At 46.5% G+C, this 24,166-nt stretch overlaps 2 protein-coding genes across 7 annotated transcripts in view; one reads left to right on the plus strand and one right to left on the minus strand.

Moving 5' to 3' along the window:
* The window catches only part of DMTF1 (cyclin D binding myb like transcription factor 1), a 43,526-nt gene extending 41,548 nt beyond the window's left edge, over positions 1-1,978 (plus strand). For both annotated transcript variants that reach the window (XM_036081499.2, XM_036081639.2), the window contains 2 exons: positions 332-479; positions 657-1,978. In XM_036081499.2, the coding sequence (XP_035937392.1) occupies positions 332-479; positions 657-766 (258 nt within the window). In that variant the 3' untranslated portion in view covers positions 767-1,978. The remainder of the gene's footprint in view (positions 1-331; positions 480-656) is intronic.
* Positions 1,803-22,477, minus strand: TMEM243 (transmembrane protein 243). 5 transcript variants are annotated; one of them, XR_004914189.2, is made up of 6 exons: positions 22,227-22,477; positions 21,314-21,619; positions 4,810-4,860; positions 3,712-3,816; positions 2,222-2,413; positions 1,803-1,919 (listed from the first exon to the last, which is right to left on the minus strand). XR_004914189.2 is itself a non-coding variant. In XM_078059203.1 (5 exons), the coding sequence occupies exons 2-5, from the start codon at positions 21,389-21,391 to the stop codon at positions 2,291-2,293; spliced, it is 357 nt and encodes a 118-aa protein (XP_077915329.1). In that variant the 5' UTR covers positions 21,392-21,619; positions 22,301-22,477; the 3' UTR covers positions 1,803-2,290. The 5 variants fall into 5 exon arrangements, 4 of the variants coding, with proteins under 4 accessions (XP_077915329.1, XP_077915328.1, XP_035938110.1 ...); XM_078059203.1 differs by having other exon boundaries at positions 1,803-2,413; positions 22,301-22,477; XM_078059202.1 differs by having other exon boundaries at positions 1,803-2,413; positions 21,314-21,616.
* Positions 22,478-24,166: the final 1,689 nt, after the last annotated feature.

Consider the following 24,166-nt stretch of genomic DNA (forward strand, 5'->3'; position numbering starts at 1 on the left):
CAAAACTTTTCCCCTGTACCCTTCCAATAGCTTGAGATTTGTTTGTTGGGACCTATGGAACCATTTTCAGGAGAGTGGTTAGTAGTAGGTCTTTGTGGTACAGCTTAGCAACCTTACTTACCCCAGTGTAACAGTGCTGTTTCTTCTACGTTCAGGGGACCTAGAACTGAATTCCTTTTAAGTTCTGTTTTGTCCATTTTTAGGCTTTAATTTTCTTTTCTTTATAAAATGGGATAATGTTTGACTATAAAGTCCTTTTTTGGGAGCTTAAGGAAAACTAAGAAATAGAAGTCAGAATGTCTTTTTTTTTTTTTTAATTGCTACTGTTTAGGATCTAGAGTCTCCTACCATAGAAGAACAAGTTGATCAAACAGCCATTGATGATGAAACCATACTTATCGTTCCTTCACCACATGGCTTTATCCAGGCATCTGATGTTATAGATACTGAATCTGTCTTGCCTTTGACAACACTAACAGGTACTGTGATACAACTCCATCATGTGCCTGATAAATCTTAAGGGGAACATCAGGCTACTTGATCCAACAGTAGTCATCTTGTTAAGATATTGCACTTTGGTCGAGTACTTACTATACCTTCTTGACATGGATTAGAGTACATACATGTAAACTTACTTAACACTTAACTCATTACAGATCCCATACTCCAACATCATCGAGAAGAATCAAATATCATTGGATCATCTTTGGGCAGTCCTGTTTCAGAAGACTCAAAGGATGTTGAGGATTTGGTCAACTGTCATTAGGTAATTCTTAAGAGACAGGTAGCTCAGGCAGAGAAGCCACACTGTTAATTACAACATCTCCAAAGAAATAGGAGCAACTCCCAAGAGGCTTAATTCACCATTCCTTTGGCTTTTAAATAACTACAGTGCTTAAGCCACATACATGTTGCTGCTATGACTATTTACCTCCTTTAAATATACCATCTGAGGTCAGTCTTAGGACAGTGTGTAGATGAACTGAGTATGGAGGTCTTAACTGCGTAGATCCCTGTGATTGGTGTTAATTGTCAGCAGGGAATTTCATTCACTTCAGCTACTGAGAAAAGTTTACAATCACCAAAGCTTATCTACTTTGTTTTACAAAGCAGTCATACTCATCTCTAAAGATCGGACATGGCTCTATCCAGTCTCAAGTAGGCCTGTTCGTATTTCGGAGACATCCCATCAACATGGTGTAGAGCTTACCAGTGACGCTCAGAAATGTCACGTACCCTTAGTTTGAAAGGTGCCCAGCATCCCATACAGAGACCTAGGAGGGCACTGTGTGGCCATGACTGTTGGTTTACCCATTGCTGGCAGTGGGAGCTGATTCAGGCTGGGTACACAAAGAAGCATTATAAGAACATTCACTACAGGTTTTTTATTACTTATAAAGGGAATATGGAAGAGAATAGCAACACAGCTCACCAGAAGCTAGAGTCTTCACCCCTTCAGAACCCACTGTTGTCAGTTTACAAAGTTAGCACTTTGAAGTAAAATTAAATGGGAAGGAAGTACGGTTGCCTACCCTATACTCCGACTCTCACATGTTTTGCTATACAAATTACCCAGGAAATCGTTGAGGAAGGTATGAGTCTGCCCTTCACTTTAATGCATCAGCTGGTGGGGTGTGACATAACTTCTCCCTCTCAGGCAATTTAAAAAAACAAAATTTGCTTCTGTTATGAAAGGAAAGAAATCAAGAGTCATTCATGTATTAGAGAAGTTGAAGCCAAAATTAGCCTCTAGGGCTTTAATGAACATGACCCCTATAAAAAAGTCACAAAAAAAAAAAAAAAACCTTGTATAAATTATTTTATTTATTATTGTAATTAGATCTTCACAATCAAAGTTGTCTTTTCACCGTCTGTGTTTTGTTAATGTGAAATTGTAGTTATAAGCAGAAGTTGGTTGCCTAGGGAACAATAATTGTATATTCAGTTTAACAGAAATAAAAGAATATTTGTCTTAAAATGCAAGATTGTTACATAGCCTTTCGCCATGCACTTACATTATAAAAAGTCTAATTTCAAAAGTGAAAATTGCTTGTGCCCTTTGAGCTTTAAGGGTTGGAATGTTTAGGTGCAACACCACCTCCTTAAAGAAAAAGCAAAGCAATCTAGGCTATGTCTCCCCTGCAAGAGGGAATTTTAGATTTACAATTAACATGAAAATCATGTATCAGACTTGTGCAGGAGATTCTTCAGCATAGCTTACCCGGCTCTGACTCAACAGTCCTAATGTATAGCTTTGAAGAGACCTGGTAAGTATTTCTCCTTGGCAGCCTCACCTCCCCACGTCATGGAAGTACAGGTTCGCACATACACATAACATGATGATAGAAAATAAGATATAGTAAATTAGATTTCTAAATTTCGGTTCTAAGTCTCCTTGTCGATACCAGTAGATCTAAAAGAAGAAGAATTAAATAAGAGTTTTAAGTAATAGCCACTAGGCCTGGCATGAAAATTTTTCAATACAACTGATTCTTTTTCAACTGTGACCAATTTCATCCATATATACTTTCCCCCACTGAGACAGTCTTTACGTTAGTATACATTTCTGAAACCAATGTGGCCAGAATGTAATTTTTCTCTTTATAATTCTAGTAATACCAAATTTCCACATCCAAGATCATACTTTTTCCTGCTTTCTCAGCTACCTTTTTTCTGTTCAAACCAGTAGTCATCCAATCACTGACAAGCCATCCAAGAATGTATACCTTGTAGGTCAGTTTTAAATGTATTTGAGTTAAAAGTTACAGGTCTCTTAGGTACTGGAAGGGATGACAACTTTTAAATTCTTATTAACTACAGAGTCAGGTTGCCAATACATGGTAAGTTCTTATACAAAACTAGGTCATGTTAGTCACTCCTGGCTTTAGGCTGGGAGTGAGAAGAGCCATCTCTAGTAGTTTTGTTCCAAAGACTCCAGAAGTAGATGGGCCAACTCTTCCTCAGAGCAAAGGAGTAGAGCAGAATAAATTAATGAGATAAGCACATTACAATGGTGATTTAAGCCCTATGTGAGTCAAAACTACTGCTTTTAAGGGTTTATAGTTTTGGTTCTACCTCTCCTCAAGGGAAATAAAACAACAGCCAAGTAATTAATGACCAAACAATTGGCAAATATCTAAGTGAGGATCTATCACTGTCTTTGTTTATGTAAAGGAAAAGCATCTTTATGGTAAGTAGTTGTACATTCTTATGACAAGGATATAGCTGTAGCTTAAGATTTCCCAGGAGGTTCTTGGTGTTAATTACTTTCATTTGGGGAGATAAGCACAGAGATTAAAATAGACTAATTCTGTAATTAGAAGTAAATCCAGAATGCTGTATCTCTTCCCTTTAGAGCAGTAATGGCATTTGCCAAATCCTGCTGGGCCTGTAGGCAGTCCTTGAAGGAAGATGTATTAGGTAAATTAAACTAAAGCTTTGGCCACCCAAGTCTTAACTCTTTTCCCCCCTCCCCACCTTTTTTTTTTTTTTAAGCTTTCAAAGGTTCCCTTTAGAATTAACAACTCCTGATTCCAGAAACAAAAAATCTGCCAATTAATATTCAGACTTCTGACATCCTTTGCATCGAGGTGGGGACGGGTAATTAGACATACCCTTTCTTACAGACCCAAGGCTGGGAATCTGTCCTACGTATACACTGCAACCTTCAGCCCTCCAGGATACTCAATTTAAATTCTAAATAGTACTCACAAGTATGCAGGCAGTAATACTACTCAAAGAGATGCAGACAGCAAAAAATATATTCAAAGGTTTTGGAGGTAGTTGAGGGAAAACAAAAGCACTGATCAGCGTTACCTGTATGAAAAGAAATTGTGTCAGGCCTTGGTTAGACTGGAGTTTAAGCAATGTCCTATTATAAAACACTTCACATTGTAAAATAGTATCTACCACCAGGTTTGCCTTCTGGAATGTTAGTATTTGTAAATCTGTTCCAGTATGTTACTTCTTTTAGTACTTCCTTTTCCTATCCTTTTCCTCCACTATGAAAGGAGACAAAACATCATAGCTCATAAAACTAGCTAAGCTCAAAATAACCCCTTGACAAAAAGATTAGAAAGCATTTAAACCTCATTCCCAGGATTAAGGATTACACTGGGAAAAGTTCTAACCTTTGTTACGTTATTTTGCATACGCCAACAAAAATTAAAACCAAAACGGTTTTTGAACATTTTGGGAAATACTGAGATAGGTTTCTAATACATTGGAGTTCTGTTTCTATCACAAATAAAGCATTATACTCATTCTTTTTATTAAGATGTCAATGAAACTTCACTAAAATTCTCTTTGATTTAATGAAATGTGATATAAAAATGCCCTTTTTAGACTATGGGAACTATAGCTATATTTTACAGCAGAAGTACCAAGCTACATTATACAGGATAAAGAATAAGGACCAAATAATCTTTTTAAAGGATAACGAGTGTGCTTTTAGGAACAAAATAAACTTAAGGGATTAGCAGGAAAGGGGAGTTGTGGGTCGTATACAGAGGGGAATTGCTGGTGCCACTGACGAGTTACAAATTTACTAAACACAGAAACATGGCAGACTCAGAAATAACTACTTACTTGACATGGGCTATTTCATATACTCAACTGGGGGGTATTCCTGTTGTCAGCTGCAGTTCAAGCGGTAATAAAACTGAATACTAGACTGTGACTAGAATACTCCACAGATTCATGTACTGGCCTCTTGTATTTTTTCTGAGTGTTAAACTGAACCACAATACTGAGGCTTTCAAAAAAACTTTGGCGAAGAGCCTGGGTAAGACACAAAATAAACATACTTACTAGAATCAATAAGGATGTTAAGCTGCCAACAACTAAATTGATGATTCGATCCTGAAAGAGAAAAGAGTTCTTGAGCTCTATGATAGGTCCACGTCACTTTCAGAAAGGTACAATTCTAGCCACTACGGTGATGGCGAATTAAGAAATGAAGGTCCTGCCCCTCTCTGAGCTTTACACACACACACGTAAGTGCCAGAAAGGCCAAGTGTACTGAGCCACCAGGGTGGAGAAGGTACTTTGGGAAGACACGGACCACTAATGAGAAAAGGTTTTCTGAAAGGACACGATGCTTTTACACTATAGTCTTTGGAAGACTGGGAAGACTGAATGGGGAAAGGATGCTTATAAATATTCCCTGTGCTGCTGGGAACAGTTTGAACAGAAGCAAAGGGACAAGGGCACTCGCATGGCCAGCCAGCCCAGGGCCTTGGTGACAAATATCAGGAACCGGACCGTAGAGGACTTTGAGTGCCATGAGTTTGGGCCTGCCTGTGTTACAGCTTAGGTGTCCTTGCCTGACGTAATTTAGAAGCAGAGGCTCCTGCTGGAAGGGATCACACAATGCCAGGGCTGGAGGCAATCTCACACCATCTAGGCCAGTGCTTTGCCAACTTAATAGCAAAAGCCTTTAGTAACAAAATAATCATGTGATTGAATGCCGAGCCTGGGGTCCTACCCACCGCTGAGCCTTCTTGTCATTCCCATCCCCACTCCAACCAATTCCACAGAAAGGTTTGGAAAACGTCTCATCTAATTCAATCCTTTTATTATAGATTAAGATAAATTTAGGTCCAGTGAGTATGGTTAAATTTTTTGTCTAAAGCCCTACAGCAAGTGTGAAGCAACTTTTTAATAGGATTCCCAAATCAGGGTCACTGGTTAGATAAAGCTTCAGCTCTAGGGACTCAAGTATTTTATATATATAAAACTAATATAATGTTAGTAATACGTAATACACGTGTAATATGTAGATTTGGTTGAGCTTACAGAACAGGGTCATGATTAACAAACACTAAAGGCCACTGAGAATACCAAGTAGTCTTATTACTGAGAAGTCAAAACAAATCCGTAGTCTTTTTTTTTTTTTTTTCCCAAATCCGTAGTCTTAAAGATTTTTGGTAGCATCTGAGCAGGAACAGCAGCTATGGAACATGAGTAGGCAATAAACAACCGCTCACAGATCGAAGGGCACAGGAAGGAACCAGCAGAGCAGCAACTGAACACCCACTTCCGAGGTGTCTACATTTAAAGCTGAGAACCCAAAGATAAGAGGCAAGCCAAGCTGAGAGAACAGTGAAGGAAAGCCAAGTATTAAATTGGGTGTGCTTGACCTAACCAAGGACAAACCCCTCTCTCCAGACCAAGGCCACTGCAATTCACATGTTATAGAGGACAAAGGAGACAACTCCAGCCACACCCTTACTAACCTAGAAGGACTCAGAACCAATCTTCACCGCCTCAGCTACAGAAGCCTGCCCGGCAACACCCAGAGTCTGAAATTACAACCATTTGTGGGCAAAGAGACCCAGGGCCAAATCACCGGTCACTGGTCACTGGTGTCCACACACAAGACAAATGTGTGTCTCAACCTAAGTTGTACAGTCTCTTAATGGGAGTCCCACTGTTTTTACCTTGTGAAAAACGTTTAACTTAGAGTATCTGCTCTCGTCTCTTTAAGAGTTCGAGGGATTTGCAGAAGTTCACGAAGGTCTGCATACCTCACAACAGCTCTCTTACCCATAGAAAGAAGCAGTGAAGAGGTTCAGGTGAGGGAGCCAAGCAGAATCACTTATCTCCAAACAGCACAGCAAGATGCCAACTAGGATCAGAGCAGGAGAAAAATCATAGTGAAGGGATAGTAACTATGCCAAGAGCTTTTGCGTATCTTCTAAAAAATAAAAATAAAAAATTCTGGGATGAAATGATATCAGGACTATTTTACAGGTGGCAAAACAGGCTCTGGGAAAGACAATTTGCCCAAGGTCTCACTCAGCGATGGAGACAGGATTCAATGCCGAGAGAGCAGATCCCACTTAACTTCTCACTGGAAGAGCAGCTTGGAATGCTACTTCTGGTCTAGACAAAGACATCAAGTGGCAGGTGGCCCCTCAAAAAGCCCATTAGCAAAGAACTACAGTAGAGTGTCTTTCAGGAATGAAGAGTTCCTCAAATGACTTTTTCATGTTGTCAAAATTACATAAGCCTAACTGGTTTTAATCTTTCATAATATATCTAAACTTTAATGAAGACTCCTTGCTTGCCTTCTAGACAGTTCACTGAATAGAATCCCAAGTCCTCTTCATGAATATCAGTCATTCTATCACAATGCAGCCCCTCTGGGACTCCCAAGATGGGACGAACCATTTAGCATATGGTCAAGTGCTTCTCACAGGGTTTTCCTTCTCCAAGCCAAGGACTTGGCTTCAGGCCTTCTGCTATCCAAGTAACCATGAATCCAGGCCAAAGAAACAGCAGAGTTGACTTAGTAAGACCTCCCACTTTCAGGCGCTTCTAAAAGCTTGTTATGTATGGAAAGTGTGGTCTGCAGCCCAGCAGCGTCAGCCTCAGTTGAGAGCCTGTGAGAAATGCAGAATCCCGGGCCTTGCCTCAGGACCTACTGAATCAATCTGCATTTTAACAAGATCTTCAGGCGATTTGCACATTAAAATTTGAGAAGCACTGCTCTATCAACAAGTCCAAACTAAACCATTTTAAATATTGAGAAGTTCATGAATAAAATCTTTAAAAAAAAAAAAAAAAAAGGGGCGCCTGGGTGGCTCAGTTGGTTAGGCGACTGCCTTCGGCTCAGGTCATGATCCTGGAGTCCCGGGATCGAGTCCCACATCGGGCTCCCTGCTCAGCAGGGAGTCTGCTTCTCCCTCTGACCCTCCCCCCTCATGGGCTCTCTCTCTCTCTCTCTCTCTCATTCTCTCTCTCAAATAAATGAATAAAATCTTTAAAAAAATAAAAATAAATAAATAAATATTGAGAAGTTCAAATAATAGAGAAGAGACCCTTCCCTGGGCCCAGAGATTACTTGCTGGGCTTTAGCATCTCTCCCAGCTCCCAATCTCCAAAGATAGAGCAATAAAAGCAATTAGTTAAATAGCATTTCAAAGGGCAGTTTTCAAACTAATATGCATCAAATTCATAATAAAGTACATGAAGATAAGATTATTAATTTCTCATAGAAACGGTCTCCTCCCCATTTTTATATTATTCCTATTTCTGCCTACCAAAACTTCTCCCCTCCCAGACCTTTAGACCTTACACTGTGTTTTATTTTCACTCCCCAAGAAAGATCGAAGGATCCAAATCATCCTTGATCCTTACTTGCAGAAAGGATAGGATAGGGAATTAGGACACCCTAGCACATGAACACAGAAAATACATAGCATAGTTCTGAGAGGGATTCTGCATATATTACCTTGTGAGTCATTCATTCATTTAAACATCTCCATGACAGCTCAATAAAATGAAGAAAATTACTATATTTCAGATGCAAATACAATGAATAAAACAGTCTCTACCCTCCAGAAGGTGGCACTGTTCATAGCTCAAGAGGGCACTAAGGAGAAAGGAAGTGAGGTACCTTCGTCAGGTAGAGAATGTAAGACAAAGTCAAACCTGAAAGAGGACTAGCAGATGAACAAAAAGGGAAAAGAAGGGGGTCCAGAGGGACTTTAGCCAAGACCCCAGAGAGAACAAAAGCATGGCAGATGTAGATAGCCCATAGCTGAGCCAGCTTCTTTAGACCTGAGCAAAGGGGCTGGCATCAGCCTCGAGCCCAAAGCAGTTAGGTCTTCATGTTCCTTGCAAATGGAGAAAGAGAAAATGATGGACGTATGTACCAGCGGCTTATACCTGGGATGGTAGAAGTTAACCCTGTGAATCAAGTAAGAAAATACGATCTCCATTGACTAATGGGTAACTAGCTTCAATGAGACTGATCTTTCAAGGCCATACAACCAGGTAATGGCCAAGTCTATCCAATGCTCTTTGCAAAATTCAAGCCAAAGGTCTAAGAATCCTTAGACTAATAATATGTATGGATCCTGAAATTAGAATTAAGAAACCAAGGTTCTCATCTCCCTTCTGCCACTGGCTACCCATGTGATTAACATAATTTAAAAAAAAAAAAAGATCCCTTAACCCATTTGGGTCTATCATACCAGGGGATTGGGCTACGTGGTATCTGGACCCTTCCTGCTTTAAAATTTATGGTTCTGGATTGTCAGCTTCAAATTGCACTTGGGCCAGAGTAGAGGGCCTACTCCCCAGCAATCAGAAAGCAGAGAAGCCCCCCAGTCTTGCCTTGTCAGTCATGAGCCAGCATCTTGGTACAAGACAGAGAACCCCAAACTCATGTCAAATGCTCAGGCATTTCATGACGGCTCTGGGAGGAAACTGGCAGTAACATCTCAAATAAAAACGCATTTGCCCTCGGCAACCTGGAAACATCCTGGTTCTAGACTGTTCAGAATGCTAACAAGTCTTCCATTTCCAGAGCAATTTATTGTTTGCCTACTTCCAAAATGGATCTAAGGGCTTGTGCTACCACAGTAAAACCCCAGCCCGTTCAAGCAACAACAGAAAGAGCAAGGCAAAATTTCCAAAGCGGTTTGGGGAGTGGAGTGAGAGGACAGACACAAAAAAATTGGACTAAAGACAAACTTTTCCGATTTAAGCTCAAATGTTAGTACTAAGACTGCTGGGGAAGTGGGAAGTGCAATAGGGTTTAAAATTGCTGGCTAAATTAAGCACACTGGATCATTAGAAGAGGCAAACTTCTCCTGGATCTAAGAGTTTTGTTGCATGGGTCTTTGCAAATATAGGGACACAGAAAACACAGCTACTTCACACATCATTGTCTCTTATACTGACCAGTAAGAAAGAATGAAGGCATAAAGTTCTCACAAGAGTGAGCTGCGGGATGGGAGGCTGGGGTGGCCAGCACGCCACGCTCCCAATTTGAATGCTCATCCTTCAGAGCTCAACCCGAACATCAAGTCCACTGTAAATCCTTTCTGGACCCCATCCTCAGGCACCTTCCCCTCAGGGTGAGATGCTCTTGTCTCAGGACTCCGAGGTCACACTGCCCAGACTGGAGGCTTACTACCCTGAAACAGAACGTACTCCCCGTCTCCTCCATTAGGAGCGGCAGTTAGTTTATGGCAAGGCAGGCAGCCTCCTCGTCCTCCTTCCCTGCGGCCTGGCACATGGTTGACTCAGAGAATCGTTAAGCACAAGTGGCCAACGGCATTTCTCTTCGAGGGCCTGTCACCAACAGAGGCTCCTCTCTCCTTGGAAATCCCAGCTCCCAGGCAGAACAGCCTGGTGGCCTCGCTGTTCCGCAACGGACACATCACAGCCCAGAAGCTACAGCCTGGTCCTGCAGCCTAAAAGGTCACGTTTCTGCCAGCCACGAAGGCCTGACACCCTTCTGGTGCCTCCCAGGCTAGGTGCCATTAATTCCACGAAAATACCTGATAAACCAGGGTCCAGGTTTCCCTACCGAGTACAAGCCCAGTTACTCACTTTCAGCTACAGCAGGACCAAGCGCTGGTTTCAGAGACAGGACAGCAACTCCTGCTGAGGAATTCATCCTCCGGCAGAGCTGCTCAGCACTCCCCGGGAGAAGCAAAGGAAAACAGAGAATGCTCTGTGCAGGACAGAAAACCCCTGGATGGACAAGGCCACAGAAACGATCCCCTCCACCCTCTGGAGAGAGACAGAGGGTGCAAGGGTTGGGGTAAGATGGAGAATTCCATTTTTGGCGTCGCCTCTAATTTTGTGACTCCGTAAAATCCTTCACCTCCCACACGGTCGCAGGTAGCCCAGCAGACCCACACCCTCCCGCTACATGTTCCCCAGGTCCGTCCTCACACCCACACTCGCAAGTCCTGTGAGCTGTCCCACCCCCTGAAACCTGTTCCATGTGAGCCAACGGCTTTGGGGACTGCAGAGTTCTCCCACACCCTGCATTTCTCTTGCCGCCTCAGTCTCTGAACGCTGTCCCCGAGAGAGCCGTGTCACCCATGTACTCACGCCAGGTTCACGGCCAGGAGGGGGTGTAGGGCATTCCCTGCTCCCTGGGCCAGATGGAGTTAGCAGCTTCAGTAAGATCCTCCGCTACAGTCTGGGTGTTTGCGTCCTGCTAATTCCTCAGCTTCATATCCTACCACCCACTGTGACACTATTAAGAGGTGGGGTCTTTGGGACATAATTAGGCCACAAGGGCAGAGCCCCCAGGAATGGGACTGGTGCCCTTGTGAGAGGCTCCAGCTCTCCCTCATGCCTTCCGGCACGTGAGGGCACAGACACCAGCTACAGTCTGGCAGAGGACCTGCATCCAGCCTCGCTGGCATCCTGACCTCCGACTTCCGGCCTCCAGAACGGAGAGAGAAAGGTCTGTTTATAGAATCACCTAGTCCTTGGTCTGCGGGATTCTGTAGTGGCAGCCCAAGTGGACTAAGGCATCCTCTTTAAAGCCTATGTCCCTGCCAATGTCCGCTCCACTTCTTCCCCTCCTCCTCTCAGTTCCTCGATCATTTCTGCACCTGCTTTTGCCAAATTGGTAGCCCTCCAACGTTCTGCTCTACTGCCCCTCCATCTGGTCTTCACCCACATCCACAGACTAGATCCTTCTCCAGCTGTTACACCGAAGCTCTAACTTGAGGGCCTCCCTCCCAATCTGGGACCATGGAGTCAGCGGTTTTCAGCTGTGCACGGAAGCCTCCCCAGTGGATCTGTTCATCTGCTCCTGATGCTTTGAAAACCCGGTCCTGAGTCCCTCCCAGACCCTCAACCACTTCTATGCTCCAGCACTAAGCCTCGCTGTGAAGCCTCCCCACTGTCCTAACCCCACCGGCCAGTTTCCGCGTCCGTCTCCCCCTCTACCCTGTAAGGTCTGGGAGCCCGAGGGCCACGTCTTCCTTGTCCACTGTCAGACTGCGGGCCACTCACTACACACGGCCGCGGGGCTGCAGGCCAGCCCCGTGCTTCGCCCTCCCAGCTGAGCTCCCGGCACCGGCCTGCAGCACCCCACTGGCAGGAACGCCTTTCTAATTCAGACAAAGCCAAGCCACGCGGCTGAGGAAGCTGCCACTGCCCACAGCAGAGAGAACCTTCTTTTGTTTGTACAAGGGTGCCACCGAATCGGGGGGTAGCACTAGTCATGCTGACCACAGCACCCAGCGTGTATTAGATGCCCAAGTATTAGCTCAAAGACAGACTAACCGAGTTGATTGCAAATTCCTGTTGTCAGCCGAGCCTTCACTGTACTTCCATGGCCTTTCATTTTGAGATGACCGTCCCTGCGTCTCCCCAGAAAGTGGTTTGCAGGTCCATCTCGACTCAGCTTCCTCATCCCACTCTTGCAGCCTGGATATCAGCAGACATCCTTTAGAAAAGATGCCAAGAAAAAGAGGAAAACTCCTCCTCCTCCTGTTTCCATTCTTTCCAACCTGAAGAGGACCAGAGGTGACCTGCTTCTCTGTCAATCCTGCACCCATTCCCTGGCCCCATTAACTATCTCCATCTTCATCTGTATGTTGAAGCTCTCCCTCATGGAGTCATCTCTAGCCCACAAAGCTCAATTCCCTCTAGCACCAGAAGAAGATCCACCCATACAGCCTCCCATTTTTTTTTAAAAGATTTTTTATTTATTTATTTGACACAGAGAGAGAGAGAGAGCACAAGCAGGGGGAGTGGCAAGCAGAGGGAGAGGGAGAAGCAGGCTCCCCACTGAGCAGGGAGCCCCATGTGGGACTCGATCCCAGGACCCTGGGATCATGACCTGAGCCAAAGGCAGACGCTTAACTGACTGAGCCACCTAGGTGCCCCATACAGACTCCCATTTTGATGTTAGGCATTCATTCTCCACTCATCTTACATGCCAATGTTAGAAGTTAGGAAGAAAATAAAACCGGGTAACTGAAGAGTGACCAGGGTGGAGATGGAGGGCTATCTGTAAATACAGGTCAAGGAATCCTTTATGTGGATGTGACCTAAGGAATGAGACATGCAAGGCTCAGGGAGGAGGGTATTGCCAAAGAGCCACTGCATCAGGTGCAAAGGCCCTGAATTCAGCAGGAGTAAGCTAGGGAAATGGATTAAGGAAAAAACAAAGCGGGGGGGAACGGGTGGAACGCCCAGGTGGCTCAGTTGGTTAACCGTCTGCCTTCGGCTCAGGTCATGATCCCAGGGTTCTGAGATCGAGCCCCACATCGGGCTCCCTGCTCCGTGGGGAGTCTGCTTCTCCCTCTGCCTCCCACTCCCCCGTTTGTGCTCTCTGACAAATAAAATCTTAAAAAGAAAAAAGAAAGAAAGAAAAGGCCAGGATGGCTGAAGCTCAGTAAGGAAGAGAAAGGGAAGAAAAAGGACTGTTTGATGCCTTTCTATCTTCCCTGCAGTACGCACATGCTCCATGAAAAAAGATACAAACTCAGCACACAGCACACCTCCTTGGATATAGTATGGTCAGTAAGTGAATACAAGAATACATGCGTGCACACTCAACAACTATCGCCTCCAGAAGAAAATCAAATCACACTCCCCAGCACAGCATTCAAGGCTCTCCACCCAGCCCATTCCCAGCAAGCTCTCGAGTCCAGTCACAGTCGTACCCAGAGTTCCTTCACCATTTCCTGTACTTTCCTGCTCCCACCTCTTTGACACAAGCGGGACCTCCTGCTGGGGATTCCCTGTCACCTCCTCCTGTCAAAAATCTTACTCCTGCTTCAAGGTCTAAGACTCAAAAGCCCTCTGATCTGGTGCCCTGAATAGAATTTTCTCTTTCTTGGGGCTCCCAGAACTTTGCTCATCCTTTCATTAGAGGCCTCAATCCCCTTTTAAATCCAGAACTTATCCTCCATAACCCATGAGAGCTTCAGGTCACTGAAGACAGTGATTATCTTCTCTGGTGAGGCAAAGAGAAGACTGTCCACTCAGCACGTAGGAAATGTCCAAAGGGCACCACTTCCTACCATTGTTAACCCAACTGAGTGAGTCAGACCCTTGAGCCACATCCTACAATTTTCTGTCAGAAGTTTTTGCATTTCTCAAACTAACCCAATACCATAAATAAATGGCCAATTCTCAGAAATGATTTTCCTTTTATTTCTTCCAAATCTCAGGGGAAAACCTGTCGGGAAAGCTCTGGAAATGGTGCAATCAGATGTCTCAAGAGGCAGCCCTATAAGTATAAACCTACCAAGAAGATGTAAAATGCAGGAGGTTGGGGCCCAGCTGAAGCAGGATCTCACGCCTTGTCAGTGGGTTAACGTGGCTCCCCCGGGGCCTCCCCTCATGCTGTCATCCAGGGCAAAGCCAGGGACAGCATGCACAGGGTAGAAAGCCAGGGGACAGCTTACCTCACTGGCATCCCAAAGAAACACCAGACTTAGAAGGGTGCCAGGAGCAGAGGCGGCGTGAGAAGGTAGTCACACTTTACAACCCTCACCCGCAGAGCTCCCTCTCAAGTGCGCCATGACCACCACAACCACGTGTCTCTCTGAACATCAAACCCCCCAGCGCATCTCGATCTGGAGAAAGTACACACACAGACATCTTCAAAGGTTTCCCTTATTTCACACACTCACATTTTGAAGCAGCTTTCATTTGTGAATATTTTTGTATCTCCATCCTACCCGATTCTCTTTCTCATAGATCCATGAACTTGAAATATGCAAATTTCATTAAAGCACCACTTATGCAAATCAGATCACAGTGAAAATAGAAAACAAACCTACTCCACAAGTTTAAGGGGCAAAATAACCCCTAGAATCCCACAGGAACGGGCCGTGACCTCCAGCACAGGAGACACAGTGCAAGATTATGAGGTTAGAAGCCTGACGGACGGGACAGATTTATTCTCCTGCCAAATGCCGGCCTGTGGTCTTAGAGGAGTCATTCAACTTTTAAGCCTAAATTGCCATATTTGTACAATGGTCGAACGTGTGGGGCTGCTGTAAGGATTTGGAGGAAGTATCTGTAAAGTCCCTAGAACAGTAACATTTACCAGAGAGTCGGTAAGCTGCTAATATGGTGTAAGTATTATTCCTACGTCTAATGGGACATCTTACCGATGAGGCTGGGTCCTCAGAGATGAGCGGGAGTACAGAGGGCCCATACCTTGGCCCCAATTCCAAATGCATTCCATCATTCCCGCAGGGACACTCAAGTCTGTCAACCCACTAGATCCTAAAGCAGCTCAAAATATATAATTATACATATACAAGGCCCATAGACTGACCCTCAGGAAAAAAATGATTCATTTCAGCAGACCTAGCCTACCACCTCAGACCTGCAAAAATCCATCTATGGAGAGGACCACTCAGCAGGCCAGAGAGCTTCTGAGAGGCCAAACTCAGTTTAAGTTTTTGGTACAATACTGTTAGGTTTATTACCTGCCCCTCTGCTGAGGCGCAGCAAGGAGAGGATCATGGGAGGCCATTAGCTGCAGGAGGCCTGAAGCGTCCTGTCCTGTGCCCAGCGTTCCAGGCTTCTGAATACCAGCCCCCTCTGCTATGGTCACCCAACATGGCCCAAGAATGTAGGTTACCCTTCTGGTGATGCTCAGTTCTCACATCTTAATAAACGTAACACTAAGAATGGGCCTCGTGCCCAGTACTGGAAAGGGTGGAGAAATGAGGCAACTGGCTTCTACCCTCAAGGAGCTGACACTCAGGGTCAGGAAGGCAAGATCTAGACAAATCCCTCACCACACAAGGAGTAAGTGCCAGGGGGCACCTCTGAGGGCAGCATGGATGCAGGCTGGGTTTTAAGGAATGTTCTAAGGCGGGGATTTAGACTGAATGGGATTTAGGTATTTGGAGAAGAGAGGGCAATGGATCTGGGGAACAGTATTCTTCATTCACTTAAACCTTTACAAGGCTCTCCCTCCATAATAACTTCAGGGGCTACACACAGACACATTCCTTCACCACCCTGCAAAAATTATTAACCCTGTCCTTTTATTCTTTTTCCTGAAGTTAATTACAGAGACCAGGGGTGAGATGCCAGTTGAAATGTCGGTCTTGCAGAACCCGTTAACATGTAAAGAACCAGGACCCCCTGGCTGGCACCAGGGTGCGGAGGATAGCACATAACAACCTCGAGAAGTTTCAAGGTTCACCCAGGTCCCGCTCTAACTGCCACATACTTTGTTAATCATAGATTAGCCGTTCCAAGGTTCCACAGGGCAACTCAGCTAGGCCAATGCTCTCCCCTGCCTTCTTGTGGGGCTGCCCTTCTGATACTACAACCTTGTCTGCTTCAAACTCAGGGACTCCGAGACTGGCTTACTGCGCATCACCAGTCTGATTTCAGGGTTCAGCAAGAACGCTACAGAGAGGTAAACAGCATTTGCCAGGAGCAAGAGGCAGCTAAAGGAAAGAGGTCCGTGGAGAGGTGCCAGCCTGCACTGGCCTTCCACACAGCATGGGTAAGACCAAGGGAATCAGTCCTCTCTAGGCACCAGCATCCTCTGAGGGGCTTTCAAAAATTACAAATGCTGAGCCCAACCCACAGAGATCCCCAGTCCTCGGGTCTGGGGGTGGGAGAGAGCAAACTTATTACAGTAAGAAAGAAAAAAGGCATGGCATGGATCATTCTTGACTATCTCCAGCACAAGAAATCCCAACTCAAGTGGTTTGTCAGTGGATGAGGGGCAAGGGGACAGCTGACCTGGTACCTTGGGCTACTAGCTCCCCTTGGAGGGACACAGGAGTTGGGCTCAGAGGATTACCCAGAAGCTGTGTCAAGAGGACAGAAGCTAGAAGCCTGCACCCCTCAGAGTAAAGACGGGCGTTTTAGGCAGGGGGAGGGGCGGCAGGCAGACACAACAATCTTAAGCACAGCTTTGTTATTAATTAAGCAGCAACCCTTAAACCACCCCCCCACCCCAGAAGCACAAAGTAGCAGTCTCATTTTACACTATAATCTGCAGAAGCTAAATGCCCCAAGTTGGAATTGCTTTCATTGGAGTACAGGCCATAAAAAGACCTTTCCCCCCCCACCCACCAATCTTGTTTGTTTCTTTTGTTTACAGGAAGAAGAGGGAAGGACGCAGGAAAAATACTTTCGTACATGGATCTTTTGCCTCTGGAACCAAAGATCTGAATCTCGGGACCCAGTAACATATCCCCTACACAGATCCCACCGCCCCCCATATTAGCAGAGTTCAGTGTACGTACTGTCACCAAAGTCACTCGCTTTCTTCTATCACGCCCAGGTATGAACGGAGGGTCAACCACGGTCACCACCCGCCTTTTAAAATGAATCACTCATTTTTGGAACCAGTGACAGATCAACAGAACAGGCTGGTCCAGAAAGCAGTTTACATTACCTCCCACCAAGGGTAGCGTTCCTGCTTTCTCGCTTGTGCTAGCTACGGGGTGTGGGTTTGCTTTCTCCCCGCAGAGAACCATCTTCCCCTTCCCATCTTAGATTCATCCATCGGGATTGGAGGAAATGGATTTCAGATGATTGGGCAGGCAGGCAGCAAACCAAGACAGACTCACAAGGCCTGAGGTTAACTTAGGTCCCCCTCCATTACTTAGAAAGATGGCCCCAACTATGTGTGGTCCTAAGGCAAACTTTTAAAGGCAGCTACGGACAAGAGAGGGGGAATTTCTCCAGTTTTAGTGCACACTAGGGGAGGGAAGGGAGGAGCAAAGGAAGAGACTTCCTAAAGTAACATTTCCGAAAGAGTGTTCTGTAGAAATTGGGCTCATGAATGCTCCCGTGGGGGAGGGAAGAACTCCCTAACTCATCACGCCCGTCCTAAAAGGCTTTGTTACCAACAGTCCACAAGTACTACTTCCCCACCCTCTCCAGAGTCCCAGTGAAAATCAGCATGCTAAAGGTTCTGACAAGTCCCCCAGAGGAGGAAACTATTTTGTGCAAAGGACTACGGAAACACCGTAACTAAGAACTCACCTGCTTCAGAATCGTGCTGTCCACTACGGCGGTATTAGCTGTTGGTGGTTACTGAGCACCTGGAATGTGCTCGTCCAAACCTGACACGGGCTCCAAGTGAAAAATACACGCTGGTTGTCCAAGGCTTAGTCCAGAAATGTAAAAGTATCTCGGCTTTTTATATGGATTATACTTTCAAATGTATTTTGGATAGGAAATTAAACAAAAACGTATTGAAATTAATTTTGCCTGTTTATACTTTAGTATGGTTACAAGGACATTTAAAATCACCTCTGTGGCTCACATTGTATTTCTACTGGATCGTGCTCCTTTTAGAAAACACTAAGCTAGAGCACAGGCTTGGCAACCCCAGGTATATTCACCTTGGCAATTGCGCCACATTTGTTTTGTCCCTTTAAAGAACATACGTAAGTCCACCCCAGGCTTCGGGAATGGATAAAAACAGCTGAAAACAACATTCTGACCAGTATGCGTAAGCTAGCCCACCTAGCAATATGTAATTCCAAAGGAATGATGGATAGGTTCCCTTTTTTGTCTATCATCCCTGAGATAGTTATGAAGGACAGCACGGTTTCACTTTGCCTTTCCCTCCACAGCTCTATCTGAGAGGGTATTCCTAAATATCATGCTGAAGTCTGATTATGGTTAGAGTTTGGGAAATCAAAGAAGTATGTGTATCCCGTACAGATGAAGACAAAAGTTACTGCAGAGACTTGCCCACAAGAAAGGCTGTTCAAGGCCCACTGGATGATGTATCTTCTGTCCTCTAGTAGATTCTGTTATCTTTCACTCACTCCATGACTTTGGATGAACCCATTTCCTGGGAATGGGTAACTGGTGCTTTTCCAAGTATGCACAGAGACTGCATCATTTACTATCTATTACCCTCATCAACTCCTGAAAGGGAGTTGTTAAAACATGACGAGGGAAGAACTAGTAGTGTGAGTGGACAAGTAGCCTGCTTTGTGGATCAGCTTCCTTAGTTATAAAATCAAAGTCAACACCCACCTTACAAAGGAACCGGATGACCAAACAGGGGAAAGCCTAAATGCCCCCCATGCTGAGTGGCACGGAGGAAAAACGATTTCCCTGGAGACTGCTCTGCTCTGTGGGCTTTCAGTCATCTGTGCCTTAGAGGTAGACACTGGACCTAAAGCTCTAGATTTAAAATTGAGAGGCTAACAAAAATAAAGATAAAAACAAAACCGAGAGGGTATATACGATCAGTTGTTATATGGCAAACAAGATTCCTGAAAGTTCAGAGCATCTAACAGACTATGACAGGAAGTGGGCTTTCCCCTATCTGGATTTTCTCCTCAGAAACGGTAGCTCGTTAATACTAAGTTTCACGGTTAAGTGGCTTGTGTGTCCAGTTTCCTGCATCTGAAGGAGAGCAGGCTGGGAATACGTGCACAGAGGGGCCAGTGAAGGGTTTCTCCGGGTCCCCAGGGATCGGCCCTGCCCGGGCAGTGACTGCTCTCCACAGGGCTGGCTGCACTGCAACTCTTCCTGCCCAGTTCCCGTGCCTGGCCCACCTTCAGAGCCGCCAATAAAATCACCTGCTGTCATTAAAGACCTAGGTCTCTCCTTCTTCAGATCGGACATCTCCATTTGTAAAACACAAATGTTCTCTCCCCTTCTCAAACCAATGGTCTCTTTCCTTTCCTTTCTCAGTTCTGGATAATTTCTCTACGTCCAATCGTTCTGTCAGCCTGACGGAGGGAATTGAAGGGAGCAATTTTCATATCTGGAATTGTACCTTATTCTTAGACTCTGAGTAGCTGAATCTGCTGTTATAATGCCCAAAGTGGCCTAGGTAATGCCAGGCCTATATACTCTCGGACTAAAGTATGCAACAAAGAGAGAAACATTTCCAACAGTCAAGTTCTTGGATGGGTTTCAAACTGATCACAGGTCACAGGAAACTTACAGTCATTGACTGTTTAGGCCCAAGCAAGTCAGAAAACATCAGTATTTCTCAGTATCTCTGTAAATCAAGTCCATTATCAAGTCATCTACCTCAGTGTTAAGGGGTTGTGGGGTTTAAAGGAGATCGCAAGTCTACATCACCCAGAACCCCAATCTGTGCAACAAGGCATGTGAGGGAGACACTGAACCTCTTAGCTCTTGGGACAAATGGACAGTCAGGTGCCCCGGGTCCAACACCTTCGGGCAGCAAGCTCCCTCCACTCTCCAGGCCCCAAATCCTCTTCTTGTTAAACCCCAATTTAAGGACATTCATATGTGCAAGCCGCTCGAATTCAGAAACTCTGAATGGAAAAGCCATCCATGATCTTCCCCAAGCTTCCCAAACAGAAGTGACCAGTTTCTCCTGTATACCCCAACACGCTCCCTCTATGCCCCGTCATAACACAGATCCAATGCATCACATTTCTTTCTCTATTTCGTCCACTGAACTGTGTTCCTTGGACCCCCAGGGCCTATCACATAATACTTAATAATTGTAGTAGAAATAGGAACGTCTAATCAACTAGAACCATGCTCCTCAAACCATGTGCAATTGAGCCGGGATTATGCAAAGCCACAAAATAAACAAGGTGCATCTTCCCAGGGACCAAGCTTAAAACATTTTCTTAAGATACTCTAAGAAAGAATACACACACAGAGTTTTAAAAACCCGGTAGTAGTCCTGCAGAAGGCTGGCAGCTTCCAAACTCAGGGCTACACCCCACCCTGCCAGGTTTATGTTTCCCATCCTTTCCGTCAGAGGTCCCCCCCAAACGCTGAAAAACCCAAGAAGTTCTGGCGTCCACGTGTGCCCTACTTTTTGAGAGGCCTGAAAGGACTGTCACCTCTCTCCCCCTCCTGCTTGTGCACTCCTGCGCTATCTCTAAAATAAATAAATCTTAAAAAAAAAACTTTGTCAAGCAAGTCTCAAAGGTCACCAACACCACCTTCTAGGTGAAAACAACCACAGGCTTATTTTGCCAAAATGACTCAAAGTTAAAGCAGAAGCCAGGAAAAGAGCTCTCCTCAATTACTGGCCCAGAACATCACATGATAAAGCCTGTAAGGTGGCATTATATTTTTTAAAAGGCTAAAATAAGGGACTACAGCTTGTTTAGGTCCAGAGACCCTTTGATCGGAGCGCCATCAAAGAAAGCCTCCTCTCAAGCCTCTTTGCTTTGCTTGGCTGCCTCAGCCGTAAACCCTTAATGGTTCTAGATAAATACTCACCAGAAGCACCTCTCCGGGGTTCTTCCTTGCGGAAGCTTGAGTTGCACACCTGAGGCCTCTTGAAGGTTAGCACTCCAGCTCCACCTCCCCTCCCGAGAGGGGCTTCCGTACTCCCCTGAAGGGCCCCCAACAGCCCAGAACTTTCTAAACTTTTCTCCACCCCCGCCTGCGGGGCTGCGGGCCCAACGCGGTCCCAAAGAAAGAGCCGAGTGGCAGGACAAACATCTTAAGAGGGAAGCAGGATTGAAGAACCAGCGCTCTCCTCCTTCAAGTGCGTTCCCGGGCCGCAGCCAGGGCTCTGGGCAGGAGGACAGACACACAGACACACACACGTCCCCAGCCCGGAATCCAGGTCCGCACTCACCTTGGCCGACGTTTCTCCGAACAGAGGTCTGTTGTCCAGGCCACTGGTGCCATAGGTCCTGGTGGAGAAGTCCTCCATGTTAGGGTTTTTTCACTCTCGCAGGCCACTCAAAGCTGAGCCAGCGTTACCTCCCGAAGGGTCAGGTCCACGACTGCCCACGCCGCGTATTCACCGAGAGCTCATGGCCGAAAGCGCAGGGGGGTCGGGGCCGTCCCCGCGGCGGCGGCGGCGGCGGGTGGGCGCTCAGGCCCGGGGGACGCGGCCGCTCCGCCCGAGGCCCGCTGCCCTCCTCATAGCGAGCAGCTGCTGCAGGAAGTGAAAGAAGCACAGCGCGTGGCCGACTCTCCTCGGGACGCCCAGCCCGCGCGGCTCCCACTTCCCCAAATCTCAGCGCTCAGCCCCGCCGGGCGCTGCGCCTCGCACGGCAAATCCGCGACCGCGCGCTCCCGGGGGTCCCCACGATTCCCACCCCTCACCACCGCGTTTCTTTACACGATAGTTTCCCAAGCTTTCTCAGTCTCCTGTTGAGCAGCAACGCCTCCACGCTCGAGGGGGGGGGGGGGGGTTCCAGTGAAGACTTCATGACAAGCCCCTCACCAAGCCCTCGGCCCCTCTCCACCCCTCCAATTTTCGAGCGGCGGGAAAAGTGAAGTTGCCCAAGCCGAGCACTCCGCGGGCCTCTCCCCCAGCGCTGCAGCTGCAGGTCGCAGCCGCGCCAGGCACCTCGGATCCCCTTTCATTTGCCGCATCTACCCGCGCCCCGTCGCGCTTTCCGCAACTCCCCTCGCTCTCTCCTGCAGGAGCCGCGGCTGGAGCCCGGGCCGGGTCAGAGCAAGAGGAAGAGAAAATCCCGCCTCGGTCGCGCACAGATTGGCCACCCTCCCGGGAACCGCCCCGCGCCCGCAGGCCAAACCTCGGCGTCCCCTGCCGCCCTCGCGCTGGGGAGTCCTGGCCGCGCGGGGCTCCGCTGCTCCCGGGCTCACACACCCGCCGGGATCCGGTGCCAAGACTCTGCGGCGCGGGCGAGACGCGCGGAGAAGGAAGAAAGCTTCCGGGCTGGCGGAGAGCGGGCTCGAGGGCCGAGCGCTGGGCTGCGGATCCCCTCTTCTTGGCTCCCCTGGCCGGGAGCCGCGGCCTCTGTCGCAAACCGACTTGGCCCGCCCAGGCGACGTCACCGCCGGGGCAGCCAATCCCGCGGGCCGAGGCGCCGCATTGGCTGCGGAGCTTTATTTCTGGAAGTGCCAGTTTATTCCCGCCGCTGGGCCAGGCTCCCTGGCTGCACGCTTCTCGGCCTTTTAGTAATTAGCGTCTGCGCGAGCCACGTGGGTGAAGAACCGCTCTGAAGATAGCTTTGCCTTTGGCTGGAAGCATCTTTAAAACAACCAGCCTGCTTTAACCACCCCAGTCTTGGCACGACTAGGACACAACGGGGGTCACTGACAAATTTGGTTTACGGTTGTTTGTATGTTTGTCTTGTTTTGTTCTGTGATAGGGATCCTGTGGCGTTTAAAGAAACAGTCGGGATGTGACACTGGCAAGGTACTTCTTTGACTTGCACACTCACGCTGTTAGTGATTGTGCTGGCTAAGCATGTTTGCAGCCAGCTTCGTGTGTCAACCTCTTTTCCGGGTGTTAAGAGCACAGAGAACTGGAGGTGGACAGGCCTTAAAGGCACCATAGTGTCACCGCATTTGGAGTCATTAAGTATTAGGGAACAAACGCAACCACGCTAGGTTCGCGGGACACTGCAGCTCCGAGGTTAAAGAGAGCCCGCGTCGGAATGCTGTAGCCATGTAACATTTAGAGCCCAAGCAAAGATTCCAGGTGGTGTTTTGGCGGTTTAGGTCAAGGGATTAGGACAGGGGATGGACGAAGAACCACAAATCCATCGATTTGAAATTTGCAACACTGAGTAGAGTGAGGTATGGTGTATATCTCATCTACCGGTTATATATTTCATAAATGATTTTTTGTGCAGGATTTTTTGTTTTAACAGGACTGCTACGCAGTCCTGCACACAGTTCTGATAGAAGGTTGATGGGCTTAACAAATAACTTCAGTCACATTCAGCCACATTCATTCAACAAATACATTTGAAAGCTGCTCTGTACCAGCCAACCACCAGAGAGGGTAGTCGGGTGATCAGGAAAGAGACAGGTGATATGAGGAATTCTTAGTCTCAGGAAACAAACTGAGGGTTGCTGGAGTGGTGGGGGGTGGGAGGGATGGGGTAGCTGGGTGATAGACATTGGGGAGGGTATGTGCTATGGTGAGCGCTGTGAATTGTGTAAGACTGATGAATCACAGACCCGTACCTCTGAAACAAATAACACTATATGTTAAAAAAAAGAAAGAAGAAGAAGATAGTAGGAAGGGAAAAATGAAGGGGGGAAATCGGAGGGGGAGATGAACCATGAGAGACTATGGACTCTGAGAAACAAACTGAGGGTTCTAGAGGGGAGGGGGGTGGGGGGATGGGTTAGCCTGGTGATGGGTATTAAAGAGGGCACGTACTGAATGGAGTCCTGGGTGTTATACGCAAACAATGAATCATGGAACACTACATCAAAAACTAATGATGTAGTGTATGGTGATTAACATAACATAATAAAATAAAATTTTAAAAAAATTTTTTTTAAAAGGAGAGGCAAGATCCATTGGCTAAGAGCACAAGCTTTGAAGTAGATCATATCTGCCCTCAACCAGTTTTTATTTAAAAAAAAAAAAAAGTTTAGAGAAGATACCAGACATCTGGCAAACAAATATCCAAATGGCGGTTGTCATAATGGTGAGGAAGGAGTGCTATAGGGAATACACAGGAGGGCACCCACCAGCTTCAGTTGACAGCAATGC

The sequence above is a fragment of the Halichoerus grypus genome, chromosome 12 (assembly GCF_964656455.1).
Source record: "Halichoerus grypus chromosome 12, mHalGry1.hap1.1, whole genome shotgun sequence".
NCBI lineage: Eukaryota > Metazoa > Chordata > Mammalia > Carnivora > Phocidae > Halichoerus > Halichoerus grypus.

Bases quoted from the DNA above. Each gene is read 5' to 3' on its own strand.
- TMEM243 (XM_078059203.1), bottom strand. From the start codon at position 21,391: ATGGAGGACTTCTCCACCAGGACCTATGGCACCAGTGGCCTGGACAAC. The intron at 3,817-4,809 runs GTAAGTATGTTT...CTTTTCATACAG, and splicing joins TAACATCCTTATTGATTCTA to GTAACGCTGATCAGTGCTTT. The intron at 2,414-3,711 runs GTGAGTACTATT...TTCTTCTTTTAG, and splicing joins GTATTACTGCCTGCATACTT to ATCTACTGGTATCGACAAGG.